Raw genomic sequence first — 19876 nt, forward strand, 5'->3', positions numbered from 1 at the left:
AAGTATAAATGTGATTTGGTATTTAATGTAACTTACTGCAAGGCCATCAATGACTTTGGGGTCCGTGAAGTCGAAATATCGCAACAGGAGGCCCACGATGAAGAGCGACCTCCGGAACTGAGGCCTAGCGTGCAGGGTGCGCGTTATGTCAGGGTTCCTCTGCCAACTCGACTTCCATTGTAGAAGTATTCCTAAAATTAAAGGATTATAATGAAATCTTGTTTTACTGTGTCGAATTTGTGCCATCTATTTTGACAGAATAGAATCCAAATAATCAAATTCTGAAAACACAGGATCTTCTTGCTGTAGGCTGACAGACTCGAGAAGTCTAAAGCTCAGACAGTCACTATAGTTTCAGGGAAAAGCTTAGAGACCAATGATGTCTCTGTGTTTAGTTTTCAAAATCTATGTGTTAAATAAAATTGCGCACACTATCGACACAATCTCCATGTTTAAATGTCCAGCAGCACACAAAACATAAATGACGATAACGCCGCACCAAAACCTGATACAAAATCAAGCAGAAATGTAAGTGACGTACCGTGGTACTGGTTGAACACGTCCCGAATGAGCTTGTAGTTGCGCGTGAGGTTGTTGACGATGGCGGCGAGCAGCGCGATGCAGGCGGCGATGACGAGCTGCCCGCGCTGCAGGATCAGCTTCACGGCGTCCTCCTCCAGCTGCGCCAGGAACACCTCGCTCTAGCAGGAACGTGTGTGACGTACCGTGGTACTTGTTGAACACGTCCCGGATGAGCTTGTAGTTGCGCGTGAGGTTGTTGACGATGGCGGCGAGCAGCGCGATGCAGGCGGCGATGACGAGCTGCCCGCGCTGCAGGATCAGCTTCACGGCGTCCTCCTCCAGCTGCGCCAGGAACACCTCGCTCTAGCAGGAACGTGTGTGACGTACCGTGGTACTTGTTGAACACGTCCCGGATGAGCTTGTAGTTGCGCGTGAGGTTGTTGACGATGGCGGCGAGCAGCGCGATGCAGGCGGCGATGACGAGCTGCCCGCGCTGCAGGATCAGCTTCACGGCGTCCTCCTCCAGCTGCGCCAGGAACACCTCGCTCTAGCAGGAACGTGTGTGACGTACCGTGGTACTTGTTGAACACGTCCCGGATGAGCTTGTAGTTGCGCGTGAGGTTGTTGACGATGGCGGCGAGCAGCGCGATGCAGGCGGCGATGACGAGCTGCCCGCGCTGCAGGATCAGCTTCACGGCGTCCTCCTCCAGCTGCGCCAGGAACACCTCGCTCTAGCAGGAACGTGTGTGACGTACCGTGGTACTTGTTGAACACGTCCCGGATGAGCTTGTAGTTGCGCGTGAGGTTGTTGACGATGGCGGCGAGCAGCGCGATGCAGGCGGCGATGACGAGCTGCCCGCGCTGCAGGATCAGCTTCACGGCGTCCTCCTCCAGCTGCGCCAGGAACACCTCGCTCTAGCAGGAACGTGTGTGACGTACCGTGGTACTTGTTGAACACGTCCCGGATGAGCTTGTAGTTGCGCGTGAGGTTGTTGACGATGGCGGCGAGCAGCGCGATGCAGGCGGCGATGACGAGCTGCCCGCGCTGCAGGATCAGCTTCACGGCGTCCTCCTCCAGCTGCGCCAGGAACACCTCGCTCTAGCAGGAACGTGTGTGACGTACCGTGGTACTTGTTGAACACGTCCCGGATGAGCTTGTAGTTGCGCGTGAGGTTGTTGACGATGGCGGCGAGCAGCGCGATGCAGGCGGCGATGACGAGCTGCCCGCGCTGCAGGATCAGCTTCACGGCGTCCTCCTCCAGCTGCGCCAGGAACACCTCGCTCTAGCAGGAACGTGTGTGACGTACCGTGGTACTTGTTGAACACGTCCCGGATGAGCTTGTAGTTGCGCGTGAGGTTGTTGACGATGGCGGCGAGCAGCGCGATGCAGGCGGCGATGACGAGCTGCCCGCGCTGCAGGATCAGCTTCACGGCGTCCTCCTCCAGCTGCGCCAGGAACACCTCGCTCTAGCAGGAACGTGTGTGACGTACCGTGGTACTTGTTGAACACGTCCCGGATGAGCTTGTAGTTGCGCGTGAGGTTGTTGACGATGGCGGCGAGCAGCGCGATGCAGGCGGCGATGACGAGCTGCCCGCGCTGCAGGATCAGCTTCACGGCGTCCTCCTCCAGCTGCGCCAGGAACACCTCGCTCTAGCAGGAACGTGTGTGACGTACCGTGGTACTTGTTGAACACGTCCCGGATGAGCTTGTAGTTGCGCGTGAGGTTGTTGACGATGGCGGCGAGCAGCGCGATGCAGGCGGCGATGACGAGCTGCCCGCGCTGCAGGATCAGCTTCACGGCGTCCTCCTCCAGCTGCGCCAGGAACACCTCGCTCTAGCAGGAACGTGTGTGACGTACCGTGGTACTTGTTGAACACGTCCCGGATGAGCTTGTAGTTGCGCGTGAGGTTGTTGACGATGGCGGCGAGCAGCGCGATGCAGGCGGCGATGACGAGCTGCCCGCGCTGCAGGATCAGCTTCACGGCGTCCTCCTCCAGCTGCGCCAGGAACACCTCGCTCGGGTGCTCCATCAGAGGCACCACCAGCTCCAGCGTCGACGCTACCGTCGACGTTATCTGTTGCTCGTATTGGTTCTGCGCATACAAAGTAGTTATAGATGAAATGAAAAAAGCTATTTATTATTTTAAGCAATTGGGATGATGACACATCTTGATAGTCACATAAACCTATTTAAGTAGATAGAAAATGAGCAGTTTATCATTTTTAAATTTCACACTAAAAATACGGAAATCATAATAAAATTAACTGTACAAGACCTAAATGTTAAAATTTTTTTTAACTTCCAAAAACGAGAAGGTACCCTTCTATTTAGTCTAACCCGTTCGTATAAAAATACCGCAAATCGATGTACAGGTTAGCCGTTTGGCACACACATACTAGAGGCCAAAACTAAATTTTTGACCCGCAGTTCCTAAAAAAATTTCGCTGGGGGGGAGTGGTAAAACACTATTTTTTTTGTATGGAACCTATCGTATGTGGTATTATACGAAAGGGCTTTTTAGGCGATTCTAAAAATATATCACATCATTACATTTCGGGCATTTTTTTTAAATTAAAACAAAAAGAATCTTCGAAACATACCAAGTTTGGGCTCCTCCAGACACGATATGGCAGATTTTTTTTTGTACAATATACCACAAATGATTCATGATATCCTCATGTCTAACTCCAAGAAAGCAATTTTGAAAATAATATCATTAACAATTTTTTTTTATTTTTCAATTTTACAAAGTGACACAGTTCTACTTCAATACCTATTTCACGAGACTTATGGAACTATACTGCAGATACGGTACATATTAATCATAAAATGATACGTAATATCCACATATCGAACGGGAAATACCTCTTTAACCCTTTAACTGCGCCTTTCATCAGATAAATATATATAGAGATATATGGATATTACGTATCATTTTATGATTAATATGTACCGTATCTGCAGTATAGTTCCATAAGTCTCGTGAAATAGGTATTGAAGTAGAACTGTGTCACTTTGTAAAATTGAAAAATTAAAAAAAATTGTTAATGATATTATTTTCAAAATTGCTTTCTTGGGGTTCGATATCAAGATATTACGTATCATTTGTGGTATATTGTACATAAAAAATCAGTAAGGTATATCGTAGCTGGAGGATACAACCTTGATATTTTGTGTCAATAACTATTTAAATTATACCAACTGATGAAAAGGCGCAGTTAAAGGGTTAACGAGGTATTTCCCGTTGGATATATGGATATCGTGTCTGGAGGAGCCCAAACTTAGTAAGTTTCGAAAATTCTTTTTGTTTTAATAAAAAAAAAATGCCCGAAATGTAATGATGTGATATATTTTTAGAATCGCCTCAAAAAGCCCTTTCGTATGATACCACACTCGATAGGTTTTGGGAAAAAAAAAATTTACCACTTCCCCCCCCCCCCCCAGCGAAATTTTTTTAGGAACTGCGGGTCAAAAATTTTGTTTCCACCTCTAGTATGCGTGTGCCAAACGGCTAGCTAACCTGTACATCGATTTGCGGTATTCCTTTGAAATTGGGGTCGAGCGGCTTCCGCTAATTATTCCTTAAATTTAATTGAAAAATAGACTGTGAGGCAATTTCGTGCGTTGAGTACGATATTCATACTTAGACTGTCATTTCTGACTCTTGTATTGATATAATGCAATGGGTTCTCATATATACATGTGATCCTTAAAGTAAACCGGATCAAATGATACCATTAATAAAAACTTGTTATCTATTATATTCAAATGACTGTGCCACTCACCTGGCATTTTAAACTCAGGTACGGTTGTAGAGTCAAGGCGTGATTAACTAATAACTGTGGCCTAATTTTAGCGAATAAATGCAGAGTGGAGAGACACGCGAGTATCCGTTGAGATGATCCACTCCCTGAAAAGTAAAATATTTATTACAATATTACCAAGAAAATATTTATTACAATTAGGCAATTTTAATTATTGTTCTTCTTTTACCTTCAGCACTCGTTTCTTCTAATTGTAGTAAACTCTCAATAAGGCAGTCAACAATCTGTTGGCAGGCTACTAAAAGCGATTTAGGCGGTTGGTATATAATTTTCGTGGAGTCATCTTTATCCTCCTTCGGTTTAAATAACTGAAAAGAAAAGGGATATTAATATAAAATTTAGTTAGGTAGTGATAACTTCGTGAACATTGTATTCATTCAAATATATTTGTATATATTTGTGACGTTCCACGGGTACAGGCACCTGGTGATCGGCACATACATCGCGTAGCACCACATTAATATTGGAGCACTACTAATAATGGCGTAAGCGCCAACGTGGAACGTAGGATTATTCAGCAAAAGGGAGATACAAACTAGATACCGGCCAACCAAAAATACCGAAAGGCAATCTACTAAGGTTCGTAAGGAAGAAGTCGTTTAAGGAAAACACAAAAAACTACAGGCAGCATAAAGTAGTTGTTGAGATTAGAGTAGAGTAGAGTAGAGTAGAGTAGAGTAGAGTAGACTCACGCTCATCAACAGCTGCTGGAACCACTCGAGGCCCATGTCCCTGGAGGAGATGACGACGTCGGTGATGTTGAGCACCTTGCGCGTGAGCGGGTCCGCCGCGTCCAGCGCCGCCGTGCGCGACGCCGGGCAAGGGCTGAACCACATGTTCTGGAACACCTGCACAATAACACGTATCACCTTACTACCTTACCTATTCTAACAACTACACACATTTTATATTTATACTCTAAAATTCTAAACAGCGCTGGTGGCCTAGCAATAAAAAAAAAATAAGAGCGTGCGACTTGCAATCCGGAGGTCGCGGGTTCAAACCACGGCTCGTACTAATGAGTTTTTCGGAACTTATGTACGAAATATCATTTGATATTTACCAGTTGCTTTTCGGTAAAGGAAAACATCGTGAGGAAACCGGACTAATCCCAACAAGGCCTAGTTTTTCCCCTCTGGGTTGGAAGGTCAGATGGCAGTCGCTTTAGCAAAAACTAGTGCCTACGCCAATTCTTGGGATTAGTTGCCAAGTGGACCCCAGGCTCCCATGAGCCGTGGCAAAATGCCGGGACAACGCGAGGAAGATGATGACATTGATGACTAAAATTCTAAATACGACTAAATTTATAATAATTGTATTAAACTTCTATCATATTATTCCGTTGTAGCCTGAATTTATTTGTTGTACTTTTCTGTTTCACACTTGTTTAAATTTAATCTAATTGACGTACACCTCAAATCACTTCCTGTTTAAATTTAAGTGCACCAAGATTAAGGATGACTCACACTAGACCAGTCGATTTCTATGACGGATGATCGTTGAACGTGATGCTTTGTATAGAAAACGAAGTGTCGGACGCATCGGCCCGTACCCGAACCGTTCTAACGTGAGTGAGCTTAGCAAAAAATTACATATATAAATAATTTTGCATGCCATTATGTGGCAGAATATACTTGGAACGTAACGTCCCCAACTTGCTATTATTTATAACCAAATAAATGAATTTATATTTCACCTCCATCACCAGCTTGCGGATGCCCTCCTCGTCGTTCACCCGCCGGATCATCTTTACGCAGATCTCTGGGATCTTGGGGAATTCTGGGCATTCGGTGCAGATGTCTTTTAAAATTTTTATCACACGTTTCCTGACGGACACACCCGTATCCTGAAAGAGGTTAAACATTGTTAATGACACATAGGCGTAGAGCTCCTTGCGTTTATTTTTTCACACCGAAGTGAATATTGTTTTGAGGTCGCTATGTTTTCAATTATTCCGGCCTGATCTATCTTTTAGTGTAAGTAATGCAGTGATCATTCTAAAAACGTATTAATAACGTAGCCCTCTGCACGAGATCGATTTCAACCTATGTTAACTAAGATACACGCACGCAGCTATATAGGATTAGTTTTAGCTTAATGATAACTTCTTCTAATAAGTACCTAAGCCATTAAGATGTGCATAGGAACATAAAAATACGTTTGTGCAAATAGAGGGCTAAGTAAGAAAATAAAGAGCATGTTATAGATATGTGAGGCGTCACACAGCAGTACAGCACTTACTAAGATTCTATTGGAGAGCATCCCATAATACTTGTCGATGAGCTCGGGCCGGCTGAGCACGAACTTGCCGACGAGGTCGACGGCGGCCTCGCGCACGGCCGTGGACTGGTCGAGGAAGGAGCGGTTGACGCCGATCTGCATGTCCTGCCGCGCCAGCACGCCCGGGTCCGCCTCCACGATGTTCGCGAGGCACTTCATCGCCTTCGTTCGGATGGCGATCGTGTTCTCGCAGAGAATCACCAGTATCTTTCGTAAATACCGGTCGAAGCTCTGCGAGAACGACCGCTTCGATGCTAAGTATTGCGAGATCAATTCCGCTCCGCCGTAGTCGATGTAGGATTGCATCACTTGTACTTGAGTGCCGCCTTGGTATCTGAACGGCCTGATTTTTTCGAGAAAAAATGTTTTCCGCCGCTGTATCGTCTTGAATTTCTCCGCCGAAACTATGGCGCTGGTGTTGACTTTCCGTTCGGATTTCGTTTCGGCGTCGCTGTCGTCGTCGTCGTCGGAGTCCTCGTCGCTGGTGTCGCTTTTGTGCCGTTTCTTCGATTTGTGCTTAGGTTTCTTGGTGGGCGAGGAGCTTTTGGGCTGCACGACCATGTCCCTGTACCACTGCGTGATGTAGAAGTGCCGCGCACAGTTCCACGCCTGGTCTTTCTGGCCGTTGACCGCGAGGTAGTCGAGGAGGACGCGCTGTAAGAACTCCGTCCTCTCTTCGTCTTCGTCCAGTCCCGCGGTGGCGTTCTGAAAGGAAAGATTAAGTGAGTGTAACATGTAGAGACATGGACATCTCAGTGAAGTGGTAACCGTCAGTGTGTGTGCTCACCATGCCCTGGTTGCCGTCCTTCTCCTCCTCGGCCTTGATGTCGCGCACGACGGCGTCCATGGTGGCGAGCTTGGCGCGTGACGTCACGCTGTCGCGCCGCAGCCGCGCCGCCACCAGCCCCAGATACTCCAGCGACGCCACGCGCACCGACATCTCCATCGACTTGTCCGACATGTATTTTACCTGAAAATAATATTACTATTAAGCGAGGATAGTACAACATTTATAGAGTATAATATAAGGTGTATAAGACGTCTGGGGATTTCAATAATGGGGTTGTGACATTATGTGTGGGGGTAGAGTTCTGGAACTTTAACCTTTTCAACGCCGTGTCAAACACAAAAGCTACTCGGACGCCACGTCACCGAGGTGGCACAACTGAAATTATATGCACATAGGTCTATGTTTCTCTGTCCGTCTTCGGCGTTGGACCTACGGTGCCGATATATCCGTCATTGGAGACAAAAAGGTTAAGCCATATTCCATGAGATGTTTCTAAGAGCCTAAGTAATGGCTTTGCGGCGCAAGGGGCAGCGGCGAGGAGCACGTCGCCATGAGTGAGAGCGAGCGATCGTATTGCGGTTTCTCACTCTCACGCATGACCACTTGCCGCTGGCTACTACCCCTGCGTAATGTATAAGGCCCTAAACTAGCGTCTTCCGAGCGTCCTAGACGCCGACGCTCAAAAGACGCTAGTGCGGGGTGGCCCTCAATGGCGTTCCGAAGCTTAAGCGGCCGCTTAGTATGGGTATGGGACTAGAGTAGTTAGCGAAATGGAAGTAGTTGACATTGGGCTAAGTGCATGCTATCCACTTACAAGCATCGTTCCAAGTAAACTAAGCAGCAGCTCAGTGGCGGGCCACTCGGGCTTGTTGACGGTGGTGAGCAGGTCGTGCACGAAGTTCTCGAACAGGGGCCGGAAGTCCACCTCCTCGCTGCGGCTGCGGCACTTGTTCAGGAACGACGTCAAGAACGTGCCGCCCACGCTGATCGCTGCCTCGTACTTGGATATTATCAACAGATCTTTGTCCACGGTCTGGAAAAACGGAATATTGTTAGTGAATATTATATTAAAGGAAAAATGGAAAAATTCAACTCGTATCAGTAGCTAAGAATTAAAACTGAGCAATTATTTATACTAATACCTTTTTGGTAGTTTCCGAAAGCTCTTTGTCCTTATCCTGAGTTTTACATAAGGTCTCGGGCAGCGTGACGACGCACTGGACCAGCTGCAGCACCAGCGCCGTCAGCATCTGGATGTGCTGGTCGGAGCTCAGCTGGAACGAGCGCAGGTTGTGCTTGGAGCTGGGGATGCGCGCTATTGATGCCAGGATATCCTCTAGTAACAGCCTTCGATGTTGTTCGTATTTTGTGAAAATCTGAAAAAAAGTTTTTTTGTTAAAAATTTAATTTTTGATACAAGATTTTATCGCTGACTGTACTCTTTATTATTTACTAAAAGGGGACTTAATCGCGTAAATTTAAATCTTAAATTATCAGATTTTAGGCTATTAAGTCCCGTTTTAGTAAATAATAATGAGTAAAAATCGTAAAGGATTAAATCAGTGCTCTACTTTAAACAGGCAACTAATACTCATCGAGACAATTGTAACAAACCCAAACACAATTAAGTTGCGTTGTTTTATCACAGCACTTACCGTGGTGACGAGCTTGAGCGCGGAGAGCTGCAGCTCGCTGACGTTCTCGACGAAGAAGGGCGACACGCCGACGGTGGAGGCGTGCAGCACGGTGGTGTCGGTGAGGTGGTGCGCGGCCAGCAGCTCGGCCAGCAGCGTGACGCACTCGTGCGCGTGCGTGTACAGCTCGCGCACGGCCTTGCTGGCGCCGCCCGAGCGCCGCGACGCGTTGCCACCGCCGCCGCCGCCGCCGCCGCCGCCGCGCCGCTTGCGACCGTCAACTGCGATGCGACATATGCATTATTACATGTATAGATATTTTGTAGTGTAGGACGACGAGCGTTAGTTTTTAGGGTTCCGTACCCAAAGGGTAAAAACGGGACCCTATTACTAAGACTCCGCTGTCCGTCTGTCTGTCTGTCACCAGGCTGTATCTCATGAACCGTGGTAGCTAGACAGTTGAAATTTTCACAGATGATGTATTTCTTTTGCCGCTATAACAACAAATACTAAAAAGTACGGAACCATCGGTGCGCGAGTCCGACTCGCACTTGGCTGGTTTTTGTTATTAATTTTAAGACGTCCACAAGTTGGCACGTGAATGCGGTGACCACATTTGTACGATTCCCAAGAAATGGTCTTTAATTTACACTTTAATTCCTAATTAAAGTGGCCGTTTCTGCGGTTGCTCACGACCATTATCGACGTCACGTAAATATGGAATATAATATTAGTACATTACGATACAAGTGCGAAAAATAGGAAATTCAGAATGAGTAGCGATAAATTAAGACACGACCGAAGGGACTGACTCGCCTGAAGGGAAGGGATTGACTCGTGTCGTCAATCGACACGACTTTGCTAATTGCCTATTCGCACATGTATTGTACAACGTTTTACAGTACATATGGCCCTTTAAATTTTTGACATAGTTAAGTAATGTGCTAATTATCGCACTAGTACGGTAAAGTAGCACCATATGTACTGTAAAATTAATTACTGTATAGTAGATTCAAATTCCTTTGACTGGTCTAACTTAAAGCCAGTAAAGTTCTAAAACTCTAAACAGACCCACCGTGATTCCTCTCGACGTCGATTCACTATGAAATATAAAATATCTGCAAAAATTACCTGATTACATAAACGATTTTATTGATAAAATGATGTGACCAAATCAGGCGTCACGATAGACCGCGTCAGAGAAGGCTTCTTTCGGAATAAGAAAATCCTTCGACCTTTGCTTGGCGGTGAGATACTACGATCGTAAATAAAAACATAAGACGATGTTAACTAAAAATAAGGGAACATCTTCAACACTAACCTTTCTTCTTGGAAGTAGTCTGAATGCTGTAGACCGGATCATAGACGCAGTAAATAGTGTTATTCAACTGGAATTTGATGAACATAATGATCCGGTCGATGACGTCCTCGAGGAATATGCGTTTGGGCATGCTGGGCGACGTCATGATGTAGAGCGCCGTGAGGCACGAGTCGGACGCGCACATCACTCGCTCCAGGGCGGACTCCAGCCATATCTGACGCATTTCTTCACTATCCTCCTGTTGGAGATTAAACTTATTTTAGGTACTTATAAGGTGCTCTACATTAAAAAAAAACACATATAAGATGATAATAGGTAATTGTAGAATTATATTTCTCTCTTACTATATCTAACAAATGAATCAGAAATATGTAAGTATGAAATAATGAAAAATTATCTCTCAATCGATGCCAAAGATGCCAATTTGTTACTACCATATACTAATACATATTTATACTACATGGTGAGAAGTTTTAGTTAGACAAAAATATTGTTTTCAAAAATCTTTTTAAATCATCTGGCTAGTTACTATTTGCAATAAAAAACCTTTAGCTTCTATAAAGTTTGATTGTATTTTGGCTTATATTACTTACAGGATCGCCAGCTAATGACATCTTTTCTGCGGCGCGTATATTTTTCTCCAGTATAGACAATAACCGCACGAGCCGATCGGAAGGAATGGCTTCCATAGCACCCAGGTTCTTCAGCTTTGCCGCTTCGGTACACAGCTCCTGGAGCTGGTACCGCGGCAACAACAACTCTTCAGGAATGTCTGTTCCTTCTGAATTATACATTAAATACATAAAAGACAACCACTTAGGCCACCAAACGAAGGAATAATGGGGGAAATAATTCATGTGTAAGCGTATTTTGGCATAGTTGTAGGATTTGTAGGGAATGGTGTATTAAACAACATACTAAAAGTACCGGAGGGTGGCGGTGAAGCTAACGGGTAGGGGGGTTAAAGGTCCCTTTTTATAGGCAAACTAGTACTTTTGTTGTATACACCTTTCCCTACAATACAAACAACTATGCCAAAATACGCTTATTTCCCCCGATTGGCAATTTTTGGTTTTCGTTTGGTGAGCTAACTGTAAAAAAAACTAGCAAATAGTTCCATAAAATTAATTAAAAATTGATTTCTGTGGTATTGCTTCAATGTCAGGTGAATAGCCGGGTCCACACAGAGCGAGAAATTTCCTCGCGCACAAAACGGCCAGTGTAGAGTGCTCGCTCTGTGTGGACCCGGCTATTATTGAAGTACTTACTGCAACAGCATGTTTAGATTTATAAAATTGCAACTTCTATATCCATTTAAATTGCAGTTTCTAACATATCAACAAAATTAACAGTGAAAACTATACGTACCCATTTCATCAGTCACAATGATGTCGTCTTCAATAGTTTCAAAAACTGTTTCAATGAGCTTGTTGAAACGTTGGTAAGTGTTAGTCTCCATAAGTTCGTCTACTGATAACATCTCCAACACAGGTACTAATCTTCGTTCAACTTTCCGCAGCTTGGGCCGAACTAAAATAAAAATATGTATTACGTTTTTTATTTTAACAAAAAATAAAAATTTACAGATATAGTAGGAATTAGAAGAGATCTTAAACTACCCTGAGCTCTCTTGGGATTATAGGGTAATTGACCCAATTTATCATTACGTCAGGAATATTTTTTAACAGTCTTTAAATTCATAAATTGAAAGTATTAGTCGAAGAAACAATTTACCAATCCAAACTAAATCTTTACCTATAGCCGTTTCGCATTCCTCTTTTCTGCTTGCTTCTTCATGTTTCCTTTTGACAGCTTCCCAATTTTTCTCCCTAGCTAAATCTATTGCTTCTCTTTCTTTGTCTACGGGTGGAGTAACATTTGATGACTTTGGCTTCAAGGGAGCGTTGTCATCTGAATCAGATTCCATTGTACTATTTTTTCTTGACCTCTCGTCAACTGGCGTCTCATGCCTTTTCAACAACCCTTCCTGTGTAATTTCAACAAAAAATCTAATTAGATTCCGGGAAAAAATTATGTAATACGAGTATCTAAATACGATCGTATTTAAAATAAAATTTTGATCAATTATTCATCATCATCAAAAAGTTTCTTACAAAACACTTTCCCGCGTTATTTTTTTTGAACACCTCTTCAACCATAAAAAAAACCGGCCAAGTGCGAGTCGGACTCGCGTTCCAAGGGTTCCGTACATTACACAATTTAAACAATGTATTTTTTATGTGAAACGTGAGTGAAATATCTTTAAAAAACCCGTAGGGGGCGTAGGGGTCGGATCTAAAACTAAGTAATTAAGTCCAACTCACGCTTGACTGCACATTTCTAATAGGTTTTTCTGTGATCTATAGGTAAAGAACTATTTTGTGTATTTTTTTTAAATTAAAAAAAAAAGGTCAACCATGTGTCACTATGGAAGATTTATTTTGAGAGAATCACACTATCTCTTTCTTGCACTAGTACCTACTTTAACGAACGTTATTACTATATTCTGTTTTGTTCAATAGCTTTAAGGTTTGAATTTACTTTATATTTTAGGGGTTAAATAGATAACTGAAGAAATGAAATTTTCCTGGCATTAAGTTCGCCGCTCATTAACTTAATATCATAATTCTACATATAATCAGAATACAGTTAGGCGGTTTTCATACGCCGCTCTGGTGTAAAAGCGGGATATCGCTATTGTATACGTGCATAGCGCTGTCTCGCTCGCGCGCGGGAGCGGTGTGCGGAAAAATGGACACTAGGACTTGGGATAAGGGTAATTTTCCTAGGATTTCACTTACAGGTAATCTGCCGAGTTTGACAACAGGATATCTATTATTTATGACAGTATTATTTTTAGAGTCCTGTTTATCTTGATTGGGATTATGTGGTAACGACTGCGGAGCGTACGGCGCGCCCATCGACGGCTGAGGCACTTGGGGTTCCTGGCGCAGCGGTGACGGCGCCACACTTGCTTGAGCGGGCGACTGGCCCGTTACCACATTTCCATCTACAACATACACTTATATAAGTAATCAACTAATTACTAATTGTCAGTGTCATATTAATGCATTAGAAACTGGTTACCTTGTTCAAAGGGCTTTTCCTGAGATTGCATCATTAATCTCTGCTGGTCAGGCAAATTGACAGGTGACATAGCAAGAGGATCTTTATCTTCGGATAAATTAGTACCAAAACTTGGATTCTCTTGGGTCAAACTTCCATAGAAACCACCATTTTGGGGGTTAGAACTAGAAGTGTTGGACATGGGACTTGTATATGTGGAAGAATTAGCACTATTCCATAAAGGAGAAATATTGTTCTGCGCAGTGATGTTTACTTGGCTTCCAGGCCTGGCTTGTGATGGTGGAGAGCCCATGTTGACGTGTGGTGAGGACTGGCATGGTGGGGCTAGCAGTTGCTGGTTTGGAATGGCTGCCAAGTGAACTGCTGTCCCAACTGAAGACGGACTTGAGTGAGCAGTATTGTGTGATGCGTAATTGTATGAGGCAGAAGGTGACAATCCATTAAACTTTGAGGTGACATGATTGCCCCAATGGTTTCTCTGTTGTTGGTCAAATACGTTGGGATTTACATGTAATATTGCTTTGAGTAGTTCTGGTGTAGCTTGTTGAGGAGCAGGGCTTACTGCATTGGGTATGCTTTCCTCCTTAAGATCTCTGAAATGTACAGATTAATCAAATAAATCAAGTAAAAATCCTGCTCTTCGTCAATACCTACCGGGTTTCCTGTAGATAATGGATAACCTTCTAACCATTTACCTTAGGCTGGTCCAAAAAGTGGATTTAGAAAAAATTCCGTGGTTACCAAGCCAATCCGACTTTTCTTGGCACCTTATTTCACTTTAACATCTAAAGGCCATAAATTAAGAGATTTTTCGTCCTGTTGGTTGTTAAATATTCTTTAATAGTTATGCTCATATACAGGTATGAATTAGAACTTAATGGTGGCCAGACCAATTTTTCTCAAATTAATTCTTTATTAATTAAATCACATTCTTCATTTAAAATTTCAAAAACGTTGATCAATTGTGGTAAATAAAAAATGGATGGACAAAAAACTTTACAAGCTTACAAGTCGACAATATTGTTACGTTGTAGATAATGTGTTACATGCAATAAAGAATACAATACCTAGTCGGCTCATAACTTCTGTCATATACATAGCATCAAATAAAATCAAAAGTTTAAGTTTATTCCGTATAATTTGTACAGCGTTTGAAAGCTTATAAACTAGAGAATCTAAATGTATAACATTTATTCAAAATGACCGCCATAATTATCTACACAGGCTTGAAGTCTTCGTGGCCAGTCGTCAATGGATTCACGCACCACTTTCATGTCGATATTGGCCACTGCCGTAGCAAGAGATTTTATCAGCGAGTCTAGATTTGCATGAGGTTTTGAGCACACCTTTTCCTCTAAATACTGCCATATTTTATAGTCTAAAGGATTAAGATCTGGGCTAGAGGAGGGCCAATCTTCATGCCGTATAAAGTCGATTTTATTGGAGGCGAGCCAGGCTTGTGTAGACTTTGCCTTATGGGCTGGAGCAGAGTCCTGCTGGAAAACCCAATGCTGGTTTAGAAACATCGTATGGGATAGTGGTTTCACAATATTAGTCAACACCGTGTCTTGGTACACTTTGGCACTAGTTTTTAGTGACGCCCGCATAAGAAACTCCCAGCCAAACCATCACAGATGAAGGGTGATGACCTCTTTGAATACGGGGAATGCTATTAGACGCTTCTTTACTATTGCGAGCGTACACTCTATCATTTTGTTTATTACAGTTTTCTTCTATGTCAAAAATTTTCTCGTCCGAAAACAGTATACAACGGTGCTTATTTTTAGCGTACTTCTTCAATAAAGCTTTAGATCTTTTAAGCCTTAAAGCTTTAAGCCGGCCATTGAGAAGATGGCCAGTTTTTCGTTTATAAGCACGAAGTCTCAGGTCTTGATTAAGCACTCTTTTCACCGTGTTTTTGCTCAAACCCATCTGGAGGGCCATAACTTTTTGTTTCCTAGCGGGATTTCTGGCAATGCGTGCCCTAATTGCTTGTACAACCGCTGGAGTCCTAGCTGTACGCGGACGACCGCTTCTTTTCTTGTCATTTAAACTAGAGACCTCACTGTATCTTTCTATGGTACGATACACAAATCTTAGAGAGAATTTTAAATTTTCAAGTAGCTTAAAAATTTTAGTCGGCGAGTGACCACAACGATATAGTGCAATTATTGCGGTACGGCTATCTTTAAGCGTCCACTCCATGTTGAAGAAAACAGAAAATTGCAAAATTATACTACTCAAATATTTAATAAAGATTCGAAATTCAAATGCAGAACGGTTTTTGTTTTAGGAGTTCCAAATTTAAATTTTAAAGGCCAGTGACAGAACTTATGAGCCGACTAGGTACAATATATAAATAGCAAAGACAAACGACTATATACCATTCACAATTATTACATACATACATATCAGGTCTACAAGTTTACAATGTACAAAAATTCACACAACAACGCGTAACACAAAACATGGTACTTATGTCAAATGTAGATTTATTCCTACAATTTACATATTTGTTCAAAATAAATAATACAAATTTATCGCTTATTATGTTTTATGGTACACAAACTTGTTAAATCTATAATCTTGTAATTTGTCACTTGTAAATTGTAATTGTAAGTTTTTTGATATAGAGCCTAGTTAGTTTGACCAACTTTATAAAGGAAAGGCCAGCGCAAACTAATATGTCATATACAGACATAATACTGTCAGTACCCTTTCCAATGTAGAATTGTTATTATTACATTTATACTTTGTTTACTTGAAAATTTCGAATTAATTCCCTTAAATTATCATTAAATCTATTATTTACTATTTGAAATGAGAGAACCATATTTTTAGATGAATTATACTCACAACCTCTTGATCTTACCTTTTATACATTTATCATTTTTATTGATATACTGTATGAGTGTTATAATATGTCACTCTTAAACTATTTGCAAAAATTTTTTATTGCTAATTCTTGTAGACCCAAATACCGAAACCAGTTTGCTACATATATAAAAATCACTTTTAAGTTTACAGAATATTATTCCTTTTCACCTGTCGCAATATATTCATCATTTAGTTCCCTACAATAGCTATCTTTGAAGTATGTTGAACTTACTAATTTTTGAATTATGTGTGGTGCAAATTTTATCTATTTAAGCTCATTGGCAGTATTACTGTAAGTTCAACACTTTTCTAAGATCAAAACTGCAAATCGGAACATAAGATTGGGGGGAAGGGAAACAGGCCACGACTACTTGACAAGTTGTTTCCGCTCCTATTTTTTTTTGTATCTACATAAGCTGTGCATGTGCATGCCAAGTTTTATGGTTTCTTTAATGGAAATGTACCCATGTACTATGAACCCTGATTGTATTATTTGGCATGCCTTACACTTCCCAATGTATGATAAATCATTAGATTTCTCTCAGAAAACTGGTAATTTTTCGCATGTGTTTAAAAAAATATCTTTGTCTAAAACCATAGGATTAGGGCAGGGGTTATCAATTAGATTCTTCAGGGGTCCGGTTTTAAAAATAAAATGACCATCGCAGTCCATTTCTACTTGACGTTTTTCATTAAGCAAATGTGATATACAGCACAAAATAGGTTGGCGGTCCAGATCTGACCCCAGTCCGCCATTTGGTGACCCCTGGAGTAAGGTATCAATATCAATTCCATGCATAGCCTTGGGTAACAGTTGGGTATTTTTTAAATAAAAGTATAATTGGTGATTACAATGACTTAGAGAAAAATCTGTTTTACTTTCAAGTGTATCACAAAAAAGTTAACTGAGAATGATAGTAACGTGTTACTAATTATACATGTCAAATTCTAAAATTTAATATTTGTTACTAATATTTATGTGACATTTGTTACTAATATTAAATATGTTCAAATAAAAATACAACATTAGCATTTATGAACAGAACTTTTTTGAATAATTACTTCAAAAGTAAAACAGTCAATATGGAATAACTATGCAGTATGCACCACCCCATATAGAATTTATCTGAAATAACATCATTGAGAGTAGGTGTTAACTTTATTTCATAAATTGTTCTAAATTTTATCAAGTTACTTCTAAAGACACCAATTCCTTGACTAAAAACTGATTTAGGTGTGCACAAAATTATTATTAGAGATAAGTTTTAAATAAATAACAAATTTATATGAATAATAACAAGAAACACTATAATATTACTTACATATGCTCCACAGAGGTTTTCATAAGGGACTGCAAAAGAAGGGTAACCAAATTGTCATCTCGGGTAGCAAGTAATATTGCAGCTTCCTCTGCTACTCGTGGATGAAACAACTGAGACTTATTGTTGAGGGTTGATGGTAAAGGTGTGGGAAGTGGCAGAACTGGTAATACTGTGGAAAATGTATAATTTAAAGTATGCTTAAATTTTTTTCATTATACTTTAAAAAAAAACATTATACGTAATAAAGGAAGCCTTCAATATTAAAATGTATAAACAAAATCAAGTCAATAATACTTCAGGGCATAACTTCATTTAGTGACCCTGTTTTCATATAGTTAATGGTGCTTTAGAAGCAGTCTAAACATAAATAAATAAATAAATAAAATATTAAAATAAATAAAATAAAATAAATAAATACACATTATTGCACCACAAAAGAAAAATTCAATAACAGATTCACAATGTAAATAAAGGTAGCAACAGGCGGTCCTATCGCTGTAAGCGATCTCTTCGAGACAACCTTAGGGTAGCAGGATATAAAGAACAAAAAAATTACAGGAATAAGAAGATTACACATACATATACAATTAAATAAATATGTATACATAGCAATAGGTACAACCAAATAGTTAAATATAAACCAACCAACCAAGTTAACCAAGTAGTTCACATACATAGTTTCATAAAAATTAATAAACCTTGAATAACTTCATACATTAAACCCAACAATTATATATTTATAAAAAGTCCAAAAAAAAGCTATTTTGACGTAGTATTGCATGGGAAAAAACGAAATTTCCAAATTCTAATTGTAGTAGTAAATCAACAACACCTTATTAGAAAATAAACTAATTTTCTTAAATATCATTGAAATTAATAGCTATATTGAAGAAATCATAACACTACACAGAAATTATTACAAATACGGTTACATTACTGTACTTACAATCCGTCAAACTGGCTACTCCTGCCAAAGTTGTAATAGGGACACTTGGAATATCCCTCTCATTCATCTTGATTATAAAATTTCGGGAGTAAATTATTTCCTCTGTTGCACTAACACTAGCCTAGAAGTCAAAAAGAAAGTCTTTGCTGTCGTATTGTAACACACACCAGACGATGTTTGCGTAGTCACTGATGCCATTCTCATTTTACTTTCCACATACGTAACACTTTACACAATCAACTGAATTAAAGTTGCTGAAGATATATCATAAGGAATACATTCCATGAATATAACAACAAATCCAAAGATTGTTGTGAAAATGGGGCAGCCGTCAATTTGATGCTTTGTTGTGCGTTGTGCATCAAAACGAAGGTCAGCGCATCTGAACGACACTCCCTGTGTTTCGTGGAAAACCTCCAGTAGGCAGTGTTACATTGTTTTTTGCTATATTAAATCGACTTATACTCACTGAAACATTATGTTAATTAATAAAAATATACTAAAATCCGGAAAAACCAAACATTATTCCAACATTTAGATAATCACGGAATCGTGAAACAATGTTGCCATATTGACTAATAAAATCAACAGTGTTGTCAGGTTACAAAAATGCCATGAAGCTTGAAATGAGGTTAAACGCGCAAAGCTCATCGAAGATGGCGCTGCATTGAAACGATTCGGCTTCGCGGCTCGAGCTCGTCGAGCTAATGATTACACTCTCGCCTCGTGGCTCGTCTCGCGTCTCGGCCACAGCTCGTAAGCTCGTCGAGCTGATCGATTTTAAACACAAACGGCACGGTATAGAGGACCCTCTACACTCGTGCGCGAATTGCGGCGCGAAGTCGCGAACGCGAATGTGGAGTTTAGTTCGCCAATCAGCAAAATCGACCCCACACTCGCGTTCGCGGCTTCGCGCCGCGTAGTCTGGAGCGCGCTTAAGGTTTGTAACCGAATGACAGTCGAACGCGAATGTAAACAGCAAGCGCGCGTCCCCTGCGAGCACCTTTGACTCGTGCCCAAAAACCGCTCCTCCACGCGAGTCCGGCGAGTGCGAGCTGAGCCGCTAAACGAGCCACGAGCCCACCGATTACACTCGCGTCTCGTGTCTCGCCTCGAGCTCGTAAGCTCGTCGAGCTAATGATTACACTCTCGGCTCGTGGCTCGTCCCGTGTCTCGCCACAGCTCGTAAGCTCGTCAAGCTAATTGATTTTAAACACAAACGGCACGGTATAAAGGCCGTAACACACCATCGCACCGCACCAAGGTCATTG

The 19876-nt window shown here is 41.7% G+C and overlaps 1 protein-coding gene across 1 annotated transcript in view; it reads right to left on the reverse strand.

The window, feature by feature from the left end:
* Window positions 1-19049, reverse strand: part of LOC134742127 (nipped-B protein) — a 35908-nt gene extending 16859 nt beyond the window's left edge. The window contains exons 1-19 of the mRNA XM_063675089.1: window positions 18606-19049; window positions 17660-17828; window positions 13461-14053; window positions 13175-13383; window positions 12129-12360; window positions 11742-11903; window positions 10967-11154; window positions 10374-10611; window positions 9074-9333; window positions 8561-8794; window positions 8233-8451; window positions 7416-7598; window positions 6590-7333; window positions 6045-6194; window positions 5041-5196; window positions 4518-4656; window positions 4310-4434; window positions 2382-2616; window positions 37-191 (exon numbers count right to left, since the gene is read on the reverse strand). Of these exons, the coding sequence (XP_063531159.1) occupies window positions 37-191; window positions 2382-2616; window positions 4310-4434; window positions 4518-4656; window positions 5041-5196; window positions 6045-6194; window positions 6590-7333; window positions 7416-7598; window positions 8233-8451; window positions 8561-8794; window positions 9074-9333; window positions 10374-10611; window positions 10967-11154; window positions 11742-11903; window positions 12129-12360; window positions 13175-13383; window positions 13461-14053; window positions 17660-17828; window positions 18606-18672 (4458 nt within the window). The 5' untranslated portion in view covers window positions 18673-19049. The remainder of the gene's footprint in view (window positions 1-36; window positions 192-2381; window positions 2617-4309; window positions 4435-4517; window positions 4657-5040; window positions 5197-6044; window positions 6195-6589; window positions 7334-7415; window positions 7599-8232; window positions 8452-8560; window positions 8795-9073; window positions 9334-10373; window positions 10612-10966; window positions 11155-11741; window positions 11904-12128; window positions 12361-13174; window positions 13384-13460; window positions 14054-17659; window positions 17829-18605) is intronic.
* Between the last annotated feature and the right edge of the window lie 827 nt (window positions 19050-19876).

Source organism: Cydia strobilella, chromosome 6, assembly GCF_947568885.1.
Source record: "Cydia strobilella chromosome 6, ilCydStro3.1, whole genome shotgun sequence".
In the NCBI taxonomy this organism is placed as follows: Eukaryota; Metazoa; Arthropoda; class Insecta; order Lepidoptera; family Tortricidae; genus Cydia; species Cydia strobilella.